The following is a 20,174-nucleotide window of genomic DNA, read 5'->3' on the forward strand; positions in this document are numbered from 1 at the left end:
TACGGCCTGGTTCCAGGGTGCCCAAGGGATGGAAAATGCCATTGCTGGGCTCCTTCACTGCTGCTAAACCTAACCTCCTCTTGGCTCTTGTTCCCCTGGGACACCACGAGGCAGGAAAAGCTGGATGTGTGACTTTGGGCAAATCCTTTCACCTTGCGGAGTCCCTGCAGGGCTTTTCTAAAGATTAATTCATGATGTGGAGACACCTCTCCAAGAGCATGGCTGAGGACCACTTGTGGCTTTCACCTGCTGCAGGCCATGTGGGCAGCTGGGGCAAGGGCTGGGAGTCTGCGAGAGGAGGGGTTTGCGGCTGGCTCCTAGAAGGATCCACTCTGGTTGCTGTAACATGACAGCACGACTCTCAGTGGGCAGGGCATCCCAGAGTTCCTGAGACCAGGTTCCTGGTGGTGTGCTGAAGGCCAGCTTCCCCCCCTCACCACCTGACTTACAAATGGAGGCAAAGACACAGTGGGTAGCGGGAGCACCCAGTCAGCACTGATGTGTCAGCACTATTATATCTTCTGGCCACATACTAAGACAAGCAAGCAGGCGCTCCCTTTGAACCTGAAATCCTTTCTGAACTGCCACTCGACCACCAGTGAGACTATGAGGCCAGCCGCAAGAGGAGCCCCTCGGGCCTCCGCAGAGGGTGGAAGAAGCCTATTCACTCCCAGCCTTATCCCGGAGGCTTATACAAATACTGTGGTAATGTAGGTCAGTGAACTGCACGGCATCGCACACCAGCGGGATTACAGGCCCTGCCCGCCCACCGGCCCACTCTGTCAGATGAGAATGTAAACAAGAAATGCTGAGAGCCCTCCACTTCCTGGCCCTAGACCTGTCTATGTAGCACTAAAACCAGTGTTGGGGGTCTTCACTATCTGCCATGAAAGCCCTGAAGCTTTTAGAAGTTCCCCAGAAGTTAATGAAATTAGTCTGCCCTCATTGCAAGACCCTGGCTTGGGGAATGATAGATCCTTTGCTGTCTCTGTGGCATTTAGCTTTTTAAGTTAATATTTTATAACCAAAAGAAAGGAGGGAGCACCTGCCACCCCAGGGCTTTGGTCACTGGGAGGCCCAGTGCCAGGCCATTGAGAGAGACCAGCACGGGGTATGCAAGACAGCTAGGCCCAGAGCAGGCTGGCTGGCTCACTCTTTGATGACCATATCCTCCAACCGCATGTCCACTTAAGTCATTTACTTTTATCCCCAAAGAGCCAAGAGCCACCTTCTCCCCACCCCCATATCATGTGCTTATTTGCTGGGACCTGCCACAGGTCAGGGTGAGGGCTGTTTGGACAGAACTCCCAGTCTTTGGTGAGGGAGACTGACGGACCAGCTATCAGTGATGAGACAGAATTGCCAGACTCTCGGGACAGGAGGGGCCTGTTGTGGGGAAAGCTGCCCAAGTTGAACTGGGAAGATGATGGGAGGGTAGGAGGGAGGGAAGTGTGATAAAGGTACATGAGGAGATTTGGGGCGTGATAGATATGTTCAGTAGTTTGATTGTAGTGATGGTTTCATGAGTTTATACATATATCCTAACTTACCAAATTGGGTACCTTAAATATGTGCATGCTGTTGTATATCAGTTGTCCTCAATGAAGCTGTTAAAAAATGAGAGCCCACAGACAGGAGCGAGCACTACACACGCCCCAGCAACTATGGTGGGGTGTACATCCTGGACTTACTCCAGCATTCAGGGAGCACCCAGCAAGGGAACGCAGCATGAAGGAGCCATGTTTCTGCCTCATGGCCTGTGTCCTGGCTGGGAGCAGTGAAGAGTAACAGATAAAGCTGTGGCCTATGTCAGGGAGCGCTCTGTGCTCTGAAGACAAGCAAGGGGTCGCAGAGGAATGAGGGGGGTGGAGCAGAGGGTAGTGAGCCATGGCTTCCGGGACACTGCAGGCACAAAGTCCTTGACTAGGACCTTGCTGGGCACTAGGAGCTGGCACAGAGATGGGCACCCTGTCTCTGCCAGTGCATGGTCCACAGGCAGTGGGACAAAGGGGGATGTAAACATTACCTCTCTTAGGACATGCTTGCATCCCTTGAGGCAGGAGCTTAGGTTTGTTAACTGCATGCCATGTACGTGGCAGACTCTCAGTGGAAGAAGAGCAGACGGTCCTGTGAATGTGGTGAGGACCTGCTGTCTGAGAGAACAGCCGCCTGGGTGGCTTGTTTGGTTCCGCCGGCGCCTTTAGAAGGTGGTACTCTGTATAGGATGGAAGCTCCTCATGCAAGCACTGTCCGTTTTTGTTTCTCAGCTAGCCTCGGCGTCAGGGAAGGTCTTGTGTCTCAGCCATATCTGTCTCAGTATAGTCAAGGCCAGTGGGACCAGGACATTCTGGCAGCACTACTTCTCCAGCTTGGCACGAGTCAGCCGTGGTCTTGCTCTGCTTTGCAGAGGCCCTGCAGACTTGGGTTTGCATTTCTGCTGTGCCGCTGCCTCGGGTGACCGCAGCCCACTCAGGTCTTGTTCTGACCTCGGCTCTGCCCACTCTGAAATAGGAACGAAAACCCTTGTAGACAAAGGTGCTCAAGGGGCCCCCTACTGTCTCAGTGAGCAAAGCTAAGGGACTCTGGGGCTAGGGGGCTGAGGAGCTCTGAGGATTGAGGGACTCTGAGGGGCTAAGGGACTCTTAAGAATTGAGGGACTCTGGGGCACTCCTCTTTAGCAGCAGAGGCTGAGCTGGGGACAGGAGACAGCAGTGAGTCCTTCAGTCATGGGGAGTGGGGAATGGCTAGTCCAGAGCCATTGGTTCTGGATACCTACTGCACCTGGCTGGGCTGCTGAATGTGAATAGAGGGCCCTCTCATGGGACTGGAGTCCTGGGAGCTGGGAAGTATGGGAAAGCACTTGGGGCTGGTGACATCTGTTCGTGTTGACTCGGCTGTCCTGCAGGTCTGAGGAACCATCTGCATTCAGTTCACCCAGCAGCCTTGTTGGACGCCTGCTGCAGTGGGAACAGCATCACCCACAGTCAGGGCAGAGCCGGGGGTGGGGAGACGGGGGAGGGCAGAGCCCACAGCAGCCCCAGCCTGCAAAGGTTGCTCCGCTGAAGCCAAGTCCAGAAGAATGAGGAGGAGTTCATGTGTGGGAATGAGATTTGTGAATTATAAAGGGCTGTGCAAGTGGAAATGATTATTCTTATCATTATTTGTATCCGATTCATCCATCACCCTGGAGAGGAGGAATGCAAGTACCTTTTATCTGGTGCTATGAATCAAATAGAATAGGATATGTTTTTCCAAAAGGTTTTTAGGGTAAATGGGACAGTTTCTCCTTTTCAAAACAATCTATCTGGGGCCCTTGGATGAATCTTGGGCAGAAGTGAGATGTTTCTGAGGCTGAGGACAGCCCAACCCTCAGGGGTCCCAGGAGTTCCCTAAGAGAGCCCAGTGAAGGCAGTAAGTCCCGCCACTGGCGAAACCTCTGGCCTTCATGCTGCTGCCCGTGCCAGTGCCTACTCTGTCCCCAGAAAGAACCCAGGCCCATGCCTAGGGCCTGGACAACAGAAGGAACTCCCCAATTTCTCCCGTGGCCCCTGTGCAGGACCTAGTGCAACAGAGGCCAGGTGGAGCATAGGCCTTGCTCCAAAGAGCAGCAGGTCTCAGGAAGAAATTGTGTCAGTCCTGCTGCGGTCATCTGGGAGAGGGTCTGGTCTTTAACATGCATGCATGCACACACGCACATCCCTTCTCTTTACACAGAGGCCCAGCAGCTTTCTGCACAGGCCCTGGAGATGAGCTGGGCAGGACAGGGAGGCCATCTGGTGGGGGTCTCCTGGCTATGCCATCTTCCCCAAAGGAGAATCTGAGCTTTGAGAGACCTCAGGAAGGGGAGAGTAACACTTCAGTTTTTCCCTTGGGGAGAAGGTTCAAGATTAACATAGCTTGTGATGAAATCAAGGCTGCACCCAGCTAACTTTCATACACATGTATGTTCCTCCTCTCAGCCCAGGCCTCCACCAAGAGGCGAAGGGGTGCAAGCTCTACAGCATAGGGCCTGGCACAAACTCTAGGGAGCTGAGGGAAATTGGACTTCTGCTGAGATAGAGACAGGAGGGCGTCACAGAGGAGGGGGCAGTGGAACTGTGGAGTACAAGTAGGCGAGGCCAGGAAGGGGGCTCTGGGCAGAAATGTGTGTGCATGTGGCAGGATGGGGCGGTAGAGAGCAGGTTCTGAGAGATTCCTCATGGGAGTGGAAGCCAGGAAGAGGGTGAGGAGGGTTCAGGCTCAGGAGTGGACATCATCCTCTCAGCCTGCCTATCCAGGAAAGCTTTCATGAGAAGAGTACCACTAGCTATCATTCGACTAGTGCTGGGGGCAGGTGGGGCATGGTAGCCACACAGAGGCAGGTGTAGGCAGGGCAGCTTTGCATTTTCAGCTACCTGTGCCCTAGGAGCTCTGTGACCTTGGACAGATGGCCTAACTCTGCTGTGCCTCTGTTTCCACATCTATAAAGTGGAGAAAGTGCCTCCCTCATGTTGCTGCCCTGGGGCTAAGCGTATTTGTTCACATGAAACCTTCACAGCCACCTGTCACATAGCCTGGGCTCTGTAGGTGTCAGTGGTTGTGGGTGGTGATGACGACAAGGGGGGCAGTCATCATAATGGTTCCAGTGCCTTCCATTACCTTTAAGATGGACTGATTACCAGGGAGGGTGTGACAGGCCTTGGCCTTCACCAGCACACACTGATGCTTTCTCTCTCCGGGGCTGGGTGTGGGAACAGGTAATAGATGACTACAGCGTGATCGGCCGCTCCCTGTTCAAAAAGGAGACCAACATCCAGCTCTTTGTGGGGCTCAAGGTACACCTGTCCACTGGGGAGCTGGGCGTCATTGACAGCTCCTTCGGCCAGAGTGGCAAGTTTAAGATCAACATCCCTGGTGAGTATGGTTATTTCCTCTTGCTCTCAGGGATTGGCAGGCCATGGAGAAATAGCAGCGACCATGCCCTGACAGTGCCTGGGCCTGCTGTGCGGCCGTGCGGAGCTCAGTCCACCATGGCCTCTGGTCCCACGTTTGTGGCTGGAAAGCCAGTTTGGGTCCTGGAGGAGCCTGGTGTGGAGTTAGCATCTGGTTTGAGCAGGGGTCAAGGTCTGAATATGAGTTCTCACTTCACTGTGACCATTGGGGTGACCTTGGATATGTCACTCATGCGCTCTGCCCACACCCATTTTCCTGACATCCTGCTGTGTACCAGACATAGAGGTGTCATGGGAGGGGACAGGTGTGAACACACTGAGTGAAGATAGACTGGGGTAGAAAATAAATCAGGGGAGGATTGGCGCGTGTGCTGTCTGGACAGGGCAGTCAGGAAAAGCCTCTCTGAAGAGGTCACGGTGGAGTGGAGTCCTGACCAAAGAAAGGAGGGAGCCACACAAATCCCCAGGGAGGAACATTCTGCAGACAGTGGGGGAGACCAGTGAGAAGGTCCTGAGGGGAGGATGCTGGGCAGGAGTGGCCTGAGCGTGGAGATGTGTGGGTAGCTTTTTTAGTAAAATCTCCAGATAGGGTGGTGCCCTGGCCCCAGCTGGAATTAGCACTCCCAGGGCCCTGGCAACTCACCAGGTAAAGCCAGCACCTCGGCTCTCCCTAAGGCCTGGCTGGAGCCCTGCCTCCCGAATCTTCCTGAAGTCCAGAGGCCATGTGTTGCACTTGCCCTCTCGTGAGGGAGGGGGTCAGCAGAGGCCTGCTTCCCTGCACACTTGGCTGTGCTGTCTGTGCCCTGAGGCCCGGCCAAGGTGGGGCTGAGCCTCATCACCCTAAGAGAGACTCCCTCGGGGCAGGTGAGAGCAACACATGCTTGGGACCTCCAGCCCTGACACAGCTTCAAGCACCTGCCCTACCCAATCCAGTGCTCAGCTGCTCGGGTCCTCAGCCAAACTGGGTGCCCAGTGTCCTGCTCTGGGCTCCAGGGATCATGCACAGGGCATGAGCCAGGCAGTGTCCAGGCCTCAGTCCCAGGCCCTGGGCCAGTACCTGTGGAGCTCTCTGGGAAGGAGGGTGCAGGTGCTGGGAGCAGAGCCGCCTGAGGGAGGGCTGCACCACAGCACTGCCCCTTCCCCAGGCTGCTCGGGGCTCTGCTGGTGCAGACAGGGGAGGGCACGTCTGTTTGCTTCTTTGGGGGTGGATAGGTTCGTGCTGACCTTCTCTCAGCTCCCTTTCGTCTAGCCCAAGGCAAACTCCGAGTTGGGGGTGTTCCCAGAATAGGCCAGACGCAGGAGGAGGCTTGTTTGGGGGCCCTGGGTGCTGGGTGGGAGTGGAGGGAGGGGAGACATGGTGACGCTGCTTCAGTCAACTCGAGTTCACATTCCTTTGTTAGATCAGTGTTGTCTATTTAATAGGTCTGCTTCCTGTTTGTGGCTTTTAAGCTTTTTATTAAATATAACTGGTCAGATTCCTTCAGCCCATCCACCCCCACTGCCCACCCCCACCTCCTGCTTGTCTTTTCCTGCCGATTCCTCCCATAAAGAATTACTTTTAACCATTTTTAAGTGCCTTAATTGTGAAAGACTCTTCAGGAAACCCAAGCCATCCAGTGCCAGGTGGAAGAGGGCAGCATTGCTGGCTGTACATCGGGAATGCCGGGTAGAGAAGCCTGGGGTTGTGCTGCTGCACAGTTGAAGGCTCCCTGGAGCAGGAAGCAGCTCAGGGGCTGTCTCAGCCCTTGGCTCGTGGATGCAACTGGTTCAAACGCAGCTTACCAGCCTCCCTGCTGGCTCTGTAGGGTGACCCCACTGGGGAAGGCAGACTGGAGAGCCCTCTGGGTGTCTTCCCATCTGCCCCTGACCTCAAGGCCAGATGCTGACAGGGCCAAGCAGGTGTAGAAGAGGCCAGGTGCTAGGCAATAGTGAGTGGTGGGGACTGTGGGGACCTAGAAAACCACTTGGATCTAGCCAACTCCTGTTATATGGATTATAGACCCAGGGATAAAATTTTACCTGATTTAACTTTTATGTAAAATTTCCTGATTAAAAACTGAAGTTGTCTGAACAAAACAAAACATGCCTTTGGCTGGGTTTGGCCTATAGTGACTTGGTTCTCAGATTCATGAGTGGAAACTGACATGTAAGATGCAAACAGTGTTTTATGGCACTGTAGACGCAGGCCTAAGAGACAGGGTCCTGACACTTAGGCCCATTGCTTCCCCAGAAGATACTCTTGGAAATAAGAGTGGCTTAAAGGATGGCTCATTCTATCACCCAAGGAGCCTTCCCAGAAAGTCTTAGGGGACCTCAAGGTTGAAAAGCCCCACGTTTATATAACTGCTCCCTTCAAAGTTGCCTCCGTGAGGTGGGAGGCCCTGTGAGATGCGTTAGGAGCCCTCTGGGTAACATTGCAGGTGGAGAGAATAGTCGGAGGACTTTGCCAGGTGGAGGTGAGGTTCCTCCAGACAAGCCTTACTCCTGCCGTGTAATCACATCTCTGTGCTTCCTGAGTGCTGCTTCAGTGCCGGGTGCTATATGTCAGAGCTGGGTCTTGTTATCTGCATCTCAAGGTGGGGCCTGGGGAGCAGAGGAGAGGCACCTTGCCCAGGGTCTTTTTGGGTGTGCAGCATAGCATCTGCCTCCCCAGTTGGCCCTTAGAGAGCCATCAGGGCTTCAGGGGGCTCAGCACCATGGGGCACACACATGGTGGGAGATGCCTCCTTGCTGAGCGGTTGATAAAGCACAGTGGCCTGCGCTTCTGTGGCTCACCTGGCCAGCGCTGTCCTGCTGCTCCCACCCTCCATTCTGTGTCAGTGCCTCGGGCACCAGCTCCCACTATGAGAGGCATCCTGGATGGTGGGCTGGACAGCAGCTCCTGCCAGCCCTGCACATCCACTGTGCAGGGGAAAGAACCTCTTAGACAACATCCAACCAGAGAAGGGCCAAGTGAGAGGATGAATGGACTTGTCACTCGTGACAGCTAAGAGTCACTGCTTATTGACTCTAGGAGTGAAGGCAAACATATGCATGCACTTTCATCTTCCAAAACAGTCTCCTAACCCTAAAATGACCCAGTAGGCTGTTATGTGTGCCTTGATAGGATGCAGCAAGCTTTTTGAGGAGCCCAGATTCGTGCAGGGGATCCATTTCACACAAGGTGCTCCAGAACCTGCCAATTTGGGGAAGGTTGTGTGTGGTCTACTTTAGCACTCTGGTGGGGATGGCCCACAGTGCACACACAGCTTACAGCCTTGTCGCTGGAAAACTCTAGGCCCCAAGTACCACTGGTATGATGGGCACCACTGCCCCTCATTGGTGACCACACAAGTCACAGCAAATGAATCTGACCAGGTCACAGAACTGCGGCAGACACTCACCTTAGAAAAGCCAGAGCAGCAGTGATTGAGACCCACAGCCATTGGAGGCCACAGCAACAGCCTCATCATATCCATGCGACACCCCCCCCACCCCCCGCCCCACTTGCTGAGAGTCCACTTATATGCCAGGAACTTGTGTGGCACTGCCAGATTCTCAATCAAAACCTGACGTGGGTCCTGCTCACTTTCATTTAGGGTCATCAAATTTTGGTGATCTTTAATAATCCTATATAATAAATAGCTAATATGCTAATTAGACCGAATAGCAGAACGACCGTCTGGATGACCTTCCGGATGAAGCGGGGGCTGCGAGAGCCGAGGCAGTTGGGGCTGTGAGGGCCGAGCCCCTTGCATGAATTTCATGCATCGGGCCTCTAGTCTTTTAATAATTGCTAATCACAACTTAATGTAATCTAGGCAGATGTGGGAAAGAGAAATCTGTAGAATTGTACTTCTGGTAAGAACCCAGAAGGAACTTCTATTTCCTGCTCTTCAGAAGGAGCCAACACCCAGGAGCCATGGCAACAGTCAGAGAAGGGCTCTAGGAAGCTCCCAGAAAGGCTGGCGTTACTCATACCTCAGCACTTGGAGTAAGTATCCCCATTTCACAGAGGAGGAAACCGTGGCTTGAAGGATAAGCAGTGACTTGCCCATGTTCCATACTAGTAAGCATTGGAGCTGGAATTTGAACCCAAAACATCTGCCTGAGAATTCCCTCAGCCTTGGTTCCTCCCACACAGGGCAGGTGGTAAGCTCTGTCCCTTGGGCTGTGTATGAGAAGAGGTGCCAAGAGAGCTGCTGGGCAGGCCCTTGAGCAGAGGGTCTGTGAGGTCACTGTTGATGGGACAGGAGGCTGCCTCGTGGCCCCTGGGAGAGTGACTGGACATCAGGAGAGCCACCACCTGCTCACCTCTGAAGGGTGTTCTGAGGAGGATCCCTAGGCCTCCTGGCTGCAGCTTCTGCCCCACGGTTTCAGGGCTCTAGGGCTCAGTCTACCATCCCGGTCACGGTTTGCCAAGCCAAAGAGGGTGGCTCCCCTGGAATAGGAAGTGTTACTTGCACAAATGGAGTTCAGTGGAACAGACTGGGATGGACAAATGGATGAACCTAGGCCTGTGGGGGCCGAAAAGCCTGGTGCTTGGCCGGTGTGCTGTGGGCCTCCCCAGAAATTCGTCCCATTCAGGCAGGCACCAGGGTCATTGGACTTCCTCAGCACAGCTGTCTCCTTATAACAGTTCTTTAGAACAAGACTCTAGTCCTTTAAAGTTGTCTTTAAAAGGCACCAGTCCATCCAACTTAGCAAACTCCAGGCTCAGGGCTGGGACTGCCAAAGTTATTCTGACAGTGTCCTGCCCCAAGGCACCGACCAGCAATTCGCAGTCAGCATAGTGGGTGTCCTTAGGGGCACAAGGTCAAGAATGAGGTGGGGACAGTGACCACTTTGAGGAAGAGTCAGGGCAGACATCCCAGAGGAGGTGCTGTTCAAGCAGGGATTGGTAAGAAAGAGGAGAAGAAGGTGTGTGGAGAAAGCTGAAATCAGAGATGTGATGTTCTCTAGAACAGCGGTCGCCAACCGATGGTCCGCGGAGGTCCGAAAGGTTGGCGACCGCTGCTCTAGAACCCTGTGGCCAGTGGGAAAGACCATGGGATGGGGAGTGCAGGTCCAGGCCCCCGTTGCCTGCGCTGAGATCCATTTCTTGCACCTGTACCATGGATGTGGGAATTCTCACTTTGCCTTTTCCTGGGGCCCCATTTCTCTCTCTGCTGCCCATACCATTCTTCAAGCCCAAACCAGACCCCTCCTCTGTGGAGGTGTACCTGGCACTTCCCTCTGACCCACAGCATTGCCAAGAAGGCCTGGGCTGGGAAGGCAGGGAGGGCCTCTGTTTACTCCATTTGTCCCATTCTGCAGGTGAAGAAACTGAGGCCCCTTACTCATGGCTGCCCAACTAGTAATTACCCAGAGTCTCTTTCTGCCTCTTCATCCCCAGGAGCACCACGCAGTGGCCACCAGAAGTGAAGGGCACCGAGGTGCTGCCAGGTGGTTCTTCTGTCAGAGCCCTTCCAGCTCTTCTATGATTCTCAGGTTCAGGCAGACCACTTCACAGCCCCTGCACCAAAACAGGGGTAGACAAATTCACCTTTGTGTCCCAGACTCTCAGGGGCAGCCCAGGCCTCCTTTCCTCAGCTGTTTATTGGGCCCTTGACGTGCCAGGGGAAATGGAGCCTGGGCCAGGGGGGGAGGTCCTGGATGCTGGCTGTGCAAAGAGAATCCTGGGCACTGCGTTAGCCTCAGCGCTCAGCAGGGCAGCACCACCCCTACTGCATCACTGGCTCTCAGTGCCCGGTATCGGTTAGGGTGGGCAGGCTAGGCTAGGACTGCAGGGGGCACTGGCCCAGTTCCTTGGAGGTTCTCCTGGCTCAGCACAGGGACTGGCCTCCAGAGTCAGGTGGCCAGGCCCTTCATTGCCACAGGCCATTTCCCACTCGGAGCTGTAGCCCCTCAGTGCTAACATGGGATGCATAATTCTGATTTCCACAGAGGAAGTTAGGCTGAGATCACATAATCCCTGCCTGCAGTATCCAACCCAGGACAAGGGCTCCAAAAATGGTGGCTGGGGCCATGCATTGTTTTTGCTCACCAGACATCCATCCTCACCTGGGGTAGCAAGTGTCCAATGAGGTTTCTCCTGAATCCTCTCTCCTTGGCTTGTAGATGGCCATCTTCTCCCTATGTCCTCAGCTCTGTGTGTGTGTGTGTGTGTGTGTGTGTGTGTGTGTGTGTGTGTCTTTATCTCTTCTTATAAGGACACCAATCCTATTGGATTAGGCCCACCCTAGTGACCACATTTTACCTAATTACCTCTTGAAAGGCTCTGTCTCCAAATACAGCCACATTTGAGGTACAGGAGGTTAGGATTTCAACATGGGATTTGAGGGGAGACACAATCCAGCCCCTAGCAGTTGGGAAGACAGGCAGTAAGCAGACCACCTCCCTACAAGATTTGTATTTTGGCAAACCGCATCAAGCTGTGCAGGAATGTGTGAGGTGCCAGGAGAGTTCATAGCAGAACCCAGGCATTGGCCTTGCACTGGTCCCTGGAGGGCGAGTAGGAGCCCTTCAGACAGAGGCGAGGGAGTGTCCCAGGAAGAGGAGGAGTCTGAGCAGAGCTCTGCGGCAGAAAAGGTCAGCACCCATCAGGGACAGCTGGGCCCAGGGAGCCCGCACATACGGGGGCCTTGGACTCTCAGGGGCTACCACGTGGGGCCTGGTAAGCCAAGGGAAATGTTTGTCTCTCTAAGTGCAGAGAGAAGCTGTTGGAGGGCCTGTAGCAGGCTGCTGTACAAAGATGCAGATCCCCTGATCTACCTGTTGTGTACTGGCACCTGAAAGGGCAGACCCCTCCAGGCAGGGGGCTGGCTCGGGCCACCCCATCCTTATGGGCAGCTACCGCTCACTTCCATTGTGGGTGTTTCGGGCATCAAGATGGTGATGGTGTGATCAGATCTCCAGTTTTTCAAGAGAGACTAGGAAACTGGATTTTTCCATGAAACCTTCCAGTTCTCAAATGTGGGCCACTGTGCCTGGCCTGCTGGTGCCAGGTCCTTGACGTGCCGCCTCCTCCTGTTGCTGCAGCCCTCTTCCTATTGCCCTGAAGGGCACACCAAGGCTCTGAGGAGCAGATGACTGGTCCAGTGGACCCAGAGGCCCCAGGGGGAAGTGGGTGTCTCTCTCGTGGGCATCATTCAGCTTCTGGAAAACCCAGCAAAGAGAATTAAGACTCATCTTGGTGCCATAGTGAGGGCCCGCAGGAGCCCTGAGGTTGTGGGTGTTGTTGTGTTCCCATAAACAGACCCTGGGCATGTTCCCTCCAGGGTTTGACATAAAACTGGTTTTCTTTAAAATGTGTTCTCTGCACCCACCCACCCAGTCACAACTGTAGACTCTGTTTGGAGAGGATTCTTGGGCAGCCTGTCCTCAGGATTTCATCGGAATTCTTAGCCGGCTGCAAATTGACTTTTACTGAAAGATGTTGGCAGGGCTGGGGTTGTGCTACTCGGCATTTTCTGGGAGATTGAAAGCAGGGTACCTTCGAAGAACAAGAGCTTCAGAGTCAGCCAGACCTGGGGTGGAATCCTGGCTAGAATTTTAACCTTTGTGAGCCTCAGTTTCCTCGTCTGTAAGATGAGTTATTTTGAGGGTTTTTCCTCCCAACTTTTTGAAAAACTTCAAAGGTACAGAAAAGTTGAAAGAATAGTTTATTGAACCTAGACTTCACATTGTTAATATCTTATCGCATTTGCTTTCTGTGTATGTGCTGAACTATTTAAATGTTAGCTGTGGAACTCGGTTACGTCTGTATACTTCAGCATGTGCCCCCTAAGGTTTAAGGCATTCTCCTCTAGGACCACCATACCATTATCATTTGAGAAATTTAACATCGACATGATATGACCTAAGGTACAGTCCACTTTTATTTCCCCAATTGTCCCTGCATTTGGTTGTCATGTCTCTTAGTTTCATGATGCTGACATCTTTGGATTCTAGGTGGCTTGTTTTCCAGACATGCTCTTGGGGTCTGTCTGGTGTTTCTTCATGACTAGGTTCTGGTGTGCATATGTAGAAGGAATCCCACAGAGGCAATCTCATGTCTTTAGTGCCTCACTTGGGATGCATACAATGTCCATTTGCCCATCGTGGGTCATGTAAGTGTGATCACTGGTTAAGGTGATTGTTAGGAGGGTCAATGAGGAGATGGAGACAGTCTGTGGACCAACGATAGCTGGTGTGAAGGGAGTGCAGGGCAGCTGTGCCCATGCATGAAGCAGGTGTGCTCACATGTGAGGCCTCTGTGGCCTACTTGGGGGAGGGCACTGTGAGGTCCCTTTGCAACTGGTCTGGCAGCAGTGTGGTAGAGCTGGCTCTATTGGCCCCAGTTCAGGGATGTCCATCCCCTCCCCAAAGCTGTATGGGGCTAAGCCAGGGTCTGGAAGGAAGAGCTACTATTTCCCAAAATCTTCGGAGTCCTCTCTATCCCTTTGTCTGTCTCCTTGCCAATCCCCCTCTCCCTTGCTCAAGTCAGACCTGAACACACAGAGAATTGGTGCCCACCCCTCCCCAGGGGGGCACAGTCTGTTGCAGATGACTACAGAAAGTCACCAACACCATGGTAGCATGCTATGGGCCATGTGGACCGGGAGGATGCGCGACCACTCCCTTCCAGAGTGGAGTAGGGCACAGTAAGGCTTGAGCTGGCCTTGAAGGTGAGGGGTTTTCCAGGTAAAAGAAGGGAAGAAAGGCATTCAGGACAGGAAAAACAGTCTTCTCACACAGAGGCTAGAAAGAGGGTGGCATATTTATTGCTTATTATAATATGTATGACATTCTTCTAAATGTTCTTTATGTTACTAACTTAGTTTGGTGTGTTTAAAATGGTGGTTTTGGAACTTTTGTAAAGCAGTGGAACTTTTTCTTCTAAATAAAGCTTACATGGAATCAACCACAGTTGAGTCCCTAGGGATCCTCCTCTGTTCATCTTCAATTCCAGGCCTTGGGCCTGAGGCCCTGAACCCCATGCTTGGCATCTGGCCTTTGTCAGGTCAGTTCATCAGCCTTGGCCCCACCGACATTTGGGGCTGGGTCATTCCTTGTGCACTGCGGGTTGGCCTCTGCTCTCTGGGTGCCAGTAACACACCCCCAGATCCCCTTCCCAATTGTGACAACAAAAGACTTCTCTGGACGTTTTCCTGGAAGGCTGAATGGCCACAGTTGAGAACCACCAGTCTAAGCAGAGGGAGGAAGCTGCAGAGCCTGTATGCAGGGAGGGGCCTAGTCAGAAAGCTCTACCTGGCAGCTGATAGGTGGTGAACTGAGGCCGGAGGCTGGGGCAGTGGGCGCTGGAGAGCAGGCCAGGGTGGGCTGCGGTGAGGAAGGGGCTTCTCAAAGAGCCTCTACCTGAGGCCTCCTCTGGGTGCCTCATGGCCAGCAGGGCAGGTCCCAGGGAGGCCTCAGGTTACTCCAGCGCTGCCCTGGGACAGGCAATGCACAGCAGTGTGCCTGATTCATCCCTGAGGCCTTGTGTTCTGGGATGTTCTCTAGGCACTGGGGTGGTGGGAGGTCCCCGAGATCTGACCCAGCAGCCTTAGGGGTGCAAGAGGCTTTTTGCAGCCTGAGGTGTGCTAGGAGCACAACACCATTGCCTGGATTCTTACAAGCTGAGTGAAACGTCTTTGGGAAATATTTCTCTTTGTTTATAAATCTCCTAAGCTTTCCAAATTTTTACCAGTTTGTGATTTTAGAGAAAATTTGTATTTTTCATATAATTTATGCTGCCTAAATAAAGTCATCAGAGCAAACTGAGTATTTGTTTTAATGTTTCAGGCAGTGGTGACACTTTTGTGATTAGCTAAGTACTCTCTCCAGAAAGCCTTGATGTATAACCACTGACCAGCAGTCTTAAATATCTGAAAGAAAGTCCCAGAAACCAGAGCCACCCCACATCCTCTTGCGGAATGGCTTGTGCCAGCTCTTGTGTCTTAATACCTAGTGCCCTGGACTGCAGCTAGTCATGCGCCCCCAAACCTCAAGGCCACCAAAGACATGTGCGAGGAACAAGAACCTCACGCGCATCAGTTTTCCACACTAATGAATTCACCTCATTAACAGAAACATGTCACGTGTTCATAAAGCCTTGTCGTTACAGTTATTAACAAGGGGTAGGATGGCTCGCCAAGGAAAATCTCTCCCCAGCCAAATGCTGGAACGCAGGAGAGCCTGAAGCAGGAGGGCAAGGTCAAGCACGGACTGCTTCAGCCCTTGCTGCTGGCCAGTGTTCAGCCCTTGCTGCGTGCCAGACTCTCCTCAGTGCCTTCCCTAAATTACATTATAGAGTTCTCCCACAGCCCTCAGAGCTGGGAACTGTCCACATGTTACTAGTAAATCACTTGCTCAGGTCTTACCCTCTGACTCCAGGGCCACACTGCACAGCAGCCATCCTGGAGAGACTGCAGTTGGGATGAGACAAGTTATCCACACAGGCACCTAAAATTGTACCTGGTGAGGTCAGTGCTCACCCGGGGTTTGCTGCTGCTGCTTTAGGTTCTGCTGCATCCACCTCTGAGTTTCCCCTGTGCTTCTTCCCCTGATGGGGTACACTGCAAAAGATGAGGTGAGGCAGTGATCATCACAGCAGTAACACTGGTCACTGCACCCATAGCAGCCATTATAGAGCCACCCCAAGGCAGAGGATTTTGTAACCAGTGCCTCACATGGTCTCCACTGTACAGATGTCTCAGTGAGGCCCTGCACAGGTCACGTAGCTAGGCAGTGGAGGGCATGTAGGTTTGGACCCCAGCAGAATGTAGAAGTTGAGGATACCTGGAGCCAGGCAGGACAGGCTGGTAGACAGAAGCTGGTATTCCGATGGTGAGGTCAGTGCTCACCCAGGGTTTGCTGCTGCTGCTCTAGGTAGGCTCTGGGTTCACCTTACTCTTGCCCTCCACCTTCCACGGGGCCTTCTCACCAGGCCACAGACCCTGCTGAGTTTAGATGGCACTTGGTGAGCTGTGGGTGGCCATTGTCTTGCTCAGGCAGCTCCTGTCCGCGGCTCACAGGGGGCCTGGCCCTTTGCTAAGTGTGCTGCTGCTGCCTGCTAGTAAGTTAGGGACCAGGGCTTCTGTGGCCTGATGTTTGTTTACTTAGGGCTCAACAGTCTGAGTTGCTGCCTGCACAGCCCCAGGGAGCTCTCCTGTAGAGCGGTCTGTCTGACTACTGGCTGCTCTTTCAGCTGCCTATCTGTGGGGCCAGTCACTTCTGGATGGAGGTAGGGAACCAGAAAGACCCATGTGTCATGTATTTATCTTAACCCACTTCTCACTCATTATAAAAGTTGCATGGTTACATTAGAGAGAAAGCTTACAAATCGGGGTGGGGCCGGGGGAGCCACCCACAGGCTCCCCACTTCTGTGACACTACAGTGGACTCCTTCCAGGACTTCTTAGGTGTCACTTTGCGTGGACAGAAAGAGCTCGGCGTCAGGAGGTAGAGTTTGAATCTGCCCCGTTCACTAGCAGCTGTGACCCCTGGAGCAGCCACGCTGCCTCTCTGGGCTTCAGTGTGGTCTGTAGGAGGGGACCAGTGCTCGCTCCTCAGGAGGTGGCTGAGAGAATAGCAGCTTGGAGCATGTGCGAAGGGCCTGGCGCAGAGAAGACATTTAGTCGGTGGCAGCATTGTTTATGTGAGTCTCTAAGACGTGGCACACTGCATACTCAGCTTATGCTGCATCTTCCCTTAGAGTCACCTGACTCACACTGGCCCTTCTCTGGACTCACGCAGCTCACGAAGTCATCTTTGAACTTTCACATGCCTTTCTCATGCATCAGGCTTTGAATTTGAACCATTCCCTCGGTAGGTACTTCCTCACTCTCATATAGATGCCTGTAGTTTCACTAGCAGATGGCGGGGGGTACTCAGGGAGACCCCACTCCACTGCCTGACAGTAGTAGGGGCTCAATAAATACATAATGACAAAAGTTGGTCAAAACCAGGTGAATTTTTTTAGTGTTTGTGACTCAGTGATCAGTGTTAGAAATAAATGTGTGAAAAACAATTATATAGTTTTTAGTATGTGCCATGTACTATTCTGTATTTTGCATGTACTAATATTTCATTTTCACAACAAACCTGACAGAAGAATCCATCATAATTAGAGTTATTGAAATTGCCATCTTACAATTGAGGAAACAGAAGCTCAGAGAGGCAAAGGAACATGCCCAAAGTCACACAGCTGTTGAGTTCCAGCATTGAGATTGGAACCCAGGCTATCTGGCTGCAGTCCTTGCTCTTACCCCTCTGCTCCCCACTCTGACAGGTTATCCTCTTGTCCATCTGCTCTTTGTGGCCTGAGCTTAGGGCTCAACAACTGGAAATTCCAGAAGTTCCAATTTCGGCTTGACCCCACTGCTGGGGTTGTTATGGTAATGCCCTGGATCTCAGTTTTCCTGTATGAAAAAGTGGAGCATTTATTGACTTCAGGGTTGAGATGGTAAGTGAGAAAATGTATATAAAGTGCCTGGTTCCTTATAAATGTTCAGTAAGTGTGAGTTTCTTTCCTTTCCTGTGCTTGGAGGTTGTAGGCTGTCACTTGGGAATGAAGCATAGGATGAGACCAGAAGTTCATGTCTGTGTGTCTCTGGGGACTGGTAAATGTCCTGACTCTCAGATGACCCTTGCCAGCACCTGACTGTAAACACATACTTCTGCCAGTCCTCATAGCTCCTTTTATAGTCCCTGGCCTATAACCCCCCTTACTGCGGGCACAGACCCACTTGTGGGGGCTGCCGTAACCATCCCCTCTTGTCCAGAGCAGAGTTCGGTTCATTAGTGTTATATTTAGCTTCTTCCCATTCAGCCACCCACCTGCCTACCCTGCCACTCCTGCACTCTGTCCCTCTGTCCCACATGCTACTCTTCAGCCCTGTATTGGCCCATGGCAGCTGTCCTTCCTTCTGCTGCCTGTGCTGGGTCTTCTGGGCTCTGCACAGATGCCACCTCCAGCCCTCTGCCCCTGCCTGTGTCCTGCAGGGCCATGTGTGAGCCTGCCCCTGTGATGCTCCAGACCATCACCCTGCACTGAGCCAGGTGGGATTGAAGAATAAACTACTGAAGCCTTAACTCCGTGGCTGCCGCATATACCTGACAAAGTCCAACATGCTGCTGTGTTCAGGCATGGCTTAGCCCTTCCCTCCTCAGTGGCTGCCCCTAGCCAGGCTCTCCCACGGATGGCCTTCCCAGCTGCAAACTTAGTGAGAAAGAGTCTCTCTCCTAGTAGTCCCACCAAAGTGCTGGAGCTCCATACCCATCCCAAAACAGTGCCAGGGCTAGGTGCATGCACAAGACAGCTGAGGTCATGGCTGTTCCTGGCCCCAGAGGTGGACCCTGCTTCTACATCTGCTCCCCAAGGAAAGCCAGGGGCTGTTGCACGAAGTAGCAGAAGTGACAGATGTTTGCTACTAGCAGATGTGCCAAGTGATTGTGCCAGGCTGTTCTCACTGCTGGAATGGCCTTCCTTTCACCCCTGGCTTCCGCTCAGCCCCAATATAGTGCACGATACCTTCTGCAGGACCCCCTTAGCATCCTGGGCCGGCCTCTTCCTGAATCCTCTGAACTGCTATGGCCTCTCACCTGTCTCCTTAGGAGCCTCCCCCAGAGGTGAGCTTCTCTAGGCTGAGGGTCCTGGCTGAGTCTCCCTGTGTCCTTAGGGTCCCTCACAGGAAGCCCCATGGTGCACACATGGTGGACTAGGAAGGAGTCCTTCCCTTCAGCTGTACAACCTTCCCTTTTCCGGATCATGGTGCTTGATCTGATGGCAAGGATTAAATCATTCATTCTCATCAGCCCTAGCCCACTCATGTGTGAAGGCAAAGCATTAAGGATGTCAGGATTTTCCAGTGGCCTGCTCAGGTCTCAGAAGTCTCAGCAGAGTTGGCATAGCCATGGTTCTCGGGAAATGGGAGAGAATTCCCCTGAGAACCTGTGGCAGGAACAGGTGATTGTTCTGGACCCAAGGATTTGATGGGACCCTCACCCTGCAGGCTAACAAGTGTTTGCTGTCACTTGGGGAATGAAGGCTTCTTCCTGTCCTAGCAGGGGCACCTTCCCACACAGGGGTCAAGGCCTGACGCCAGGCATCTCCTTCCAAATGACATGTTTTATGTGGTTTGAAAAAAATCACAAACTTTCTTTATAACCAAAAGTAATATAATCTCATTCAATGAAATTTGCATGTTACAGAAAAATAAAAAGGACAAGAAGTCTCCTCTAATCCCATCATTAATATTTTTCCTTTCCTTCTTCTTTTCTCTTCATGGGCTTCTTTTTATGTAGCCTAGAGGTTATGGTATATACAATTTTGTGTTTGATTCTTTTCAATTACTATAATTATACAACTTTTTTTTCTCCTTTTCTATGTTACACTGTAGTCTTCAGGGGAGATTGAATGGTGTAGTTTTGAGAGCTTGGGCACAGGCCTCAGACAGAGCTTGGTTCAAACCCCAGTCCACTACTTACCAGATCGATAACCTTGGGGGGGTGGCTGGACCCCTCCAGGCCTTAGTTCCTCATCTGGAGATAAGAGTGTGCCCTGCCTGGGGGCTGTGAGACCTACATGTGCAGTGAGATGTGAAAGCACCTACGCTAGCACGGTTCCCAGCACACAGCTGGTGCACAGCATCCTGAGTTGTGTCCATTGTCCCCCAAGGCTGTACCACAGCACCTTTTGCTTAGGTGTTTCCAGCTTCTCTCTGTCATAAATAGCATTGCTGGGAACATCTTTGTGTATCAGTCTCTATCTAAATATTATCAGAAGTTGAGTTCTTATTTTTAAAAAGAAAATACTCTAAACATTTAAAAAGTTCAAGTTCTTGAAAGCTCCTGGGAAAGTGATTTCCAAAAGTATCGCATCATTTCATACTTCCATCAGCACTCTCTGAAGGCATCTATTTTTCCACCATGTCACTGGCATAGGCTGACCCTCTGCTATTTATTCTGGCTAAGTTGATGCGTGGAAAATGGCATCTTGATATTTTTATTGCATTTCTTTGGTAACTAGTGATATCAACCATTTTGCCATATTCAGGTTTCTTTAAAGAAAATTAAAAGAAGCGGGTATGTGGAGAAGAGGGTGTACTTTACAGCCAGGCATGTTTATGGATGCCTGCCAGAATTCCCCACCTGGGCTCCCAGCCTGGGGTCTGAGTACCTCTTGGATTCTGAACTTCGAACACCCCTGCTATAAACTTCGTGTCCCCCAGCCCTGTGCAAGTAGGAAGACCTGCAAAGATGGCCGTTTGTCCACCTCAG

The 20,174-nt window shown here is 52.3% G+C and overlaps 1 protein-coding gene across 3 annotated transcripts in view; it reads left to right on the top strand.

Moving 5' to 3' along the window:
* Window positions 1-20,174, top strand: part of EEFSEC (eukaryotic elongation factor, selenocysteine-tRNA specific) — a 234,316-nt gene that overhangs the window by 194,725 nt on the left and 19,417 nt on the right. For 2 of the 3 annotated variants that reach the window (XM_079783858.1, XM_079783859.1), the window contains one exon: window positions 4,737-4,893. The exons of the other annotated variant lie outside the window; for it this stretch is intronic. In XM_079783858.1, coding sequence (XP_079639984.1) covers window positions 4,737-4,893 — 157 coding nt within the window. The remainder of the gene's footprint in view (window positions 1-4,736; window positions 4,894-20,174) is intronic. 3 annotated transcript variants of the gene reach the window in all.

This window comes from Cnephaeus nilssonii (assembly GCF_951640355.1).
Source record: "Cnephaeus nilssonii genome assembly, chromosome: 11".
Lineage (NCBI taxonomy): Eukaryota > Metazoa > Chordata > Mammalia > Chiroptera > Vespertilionidae > Cnephaeus > Cnephaeus nilssonii.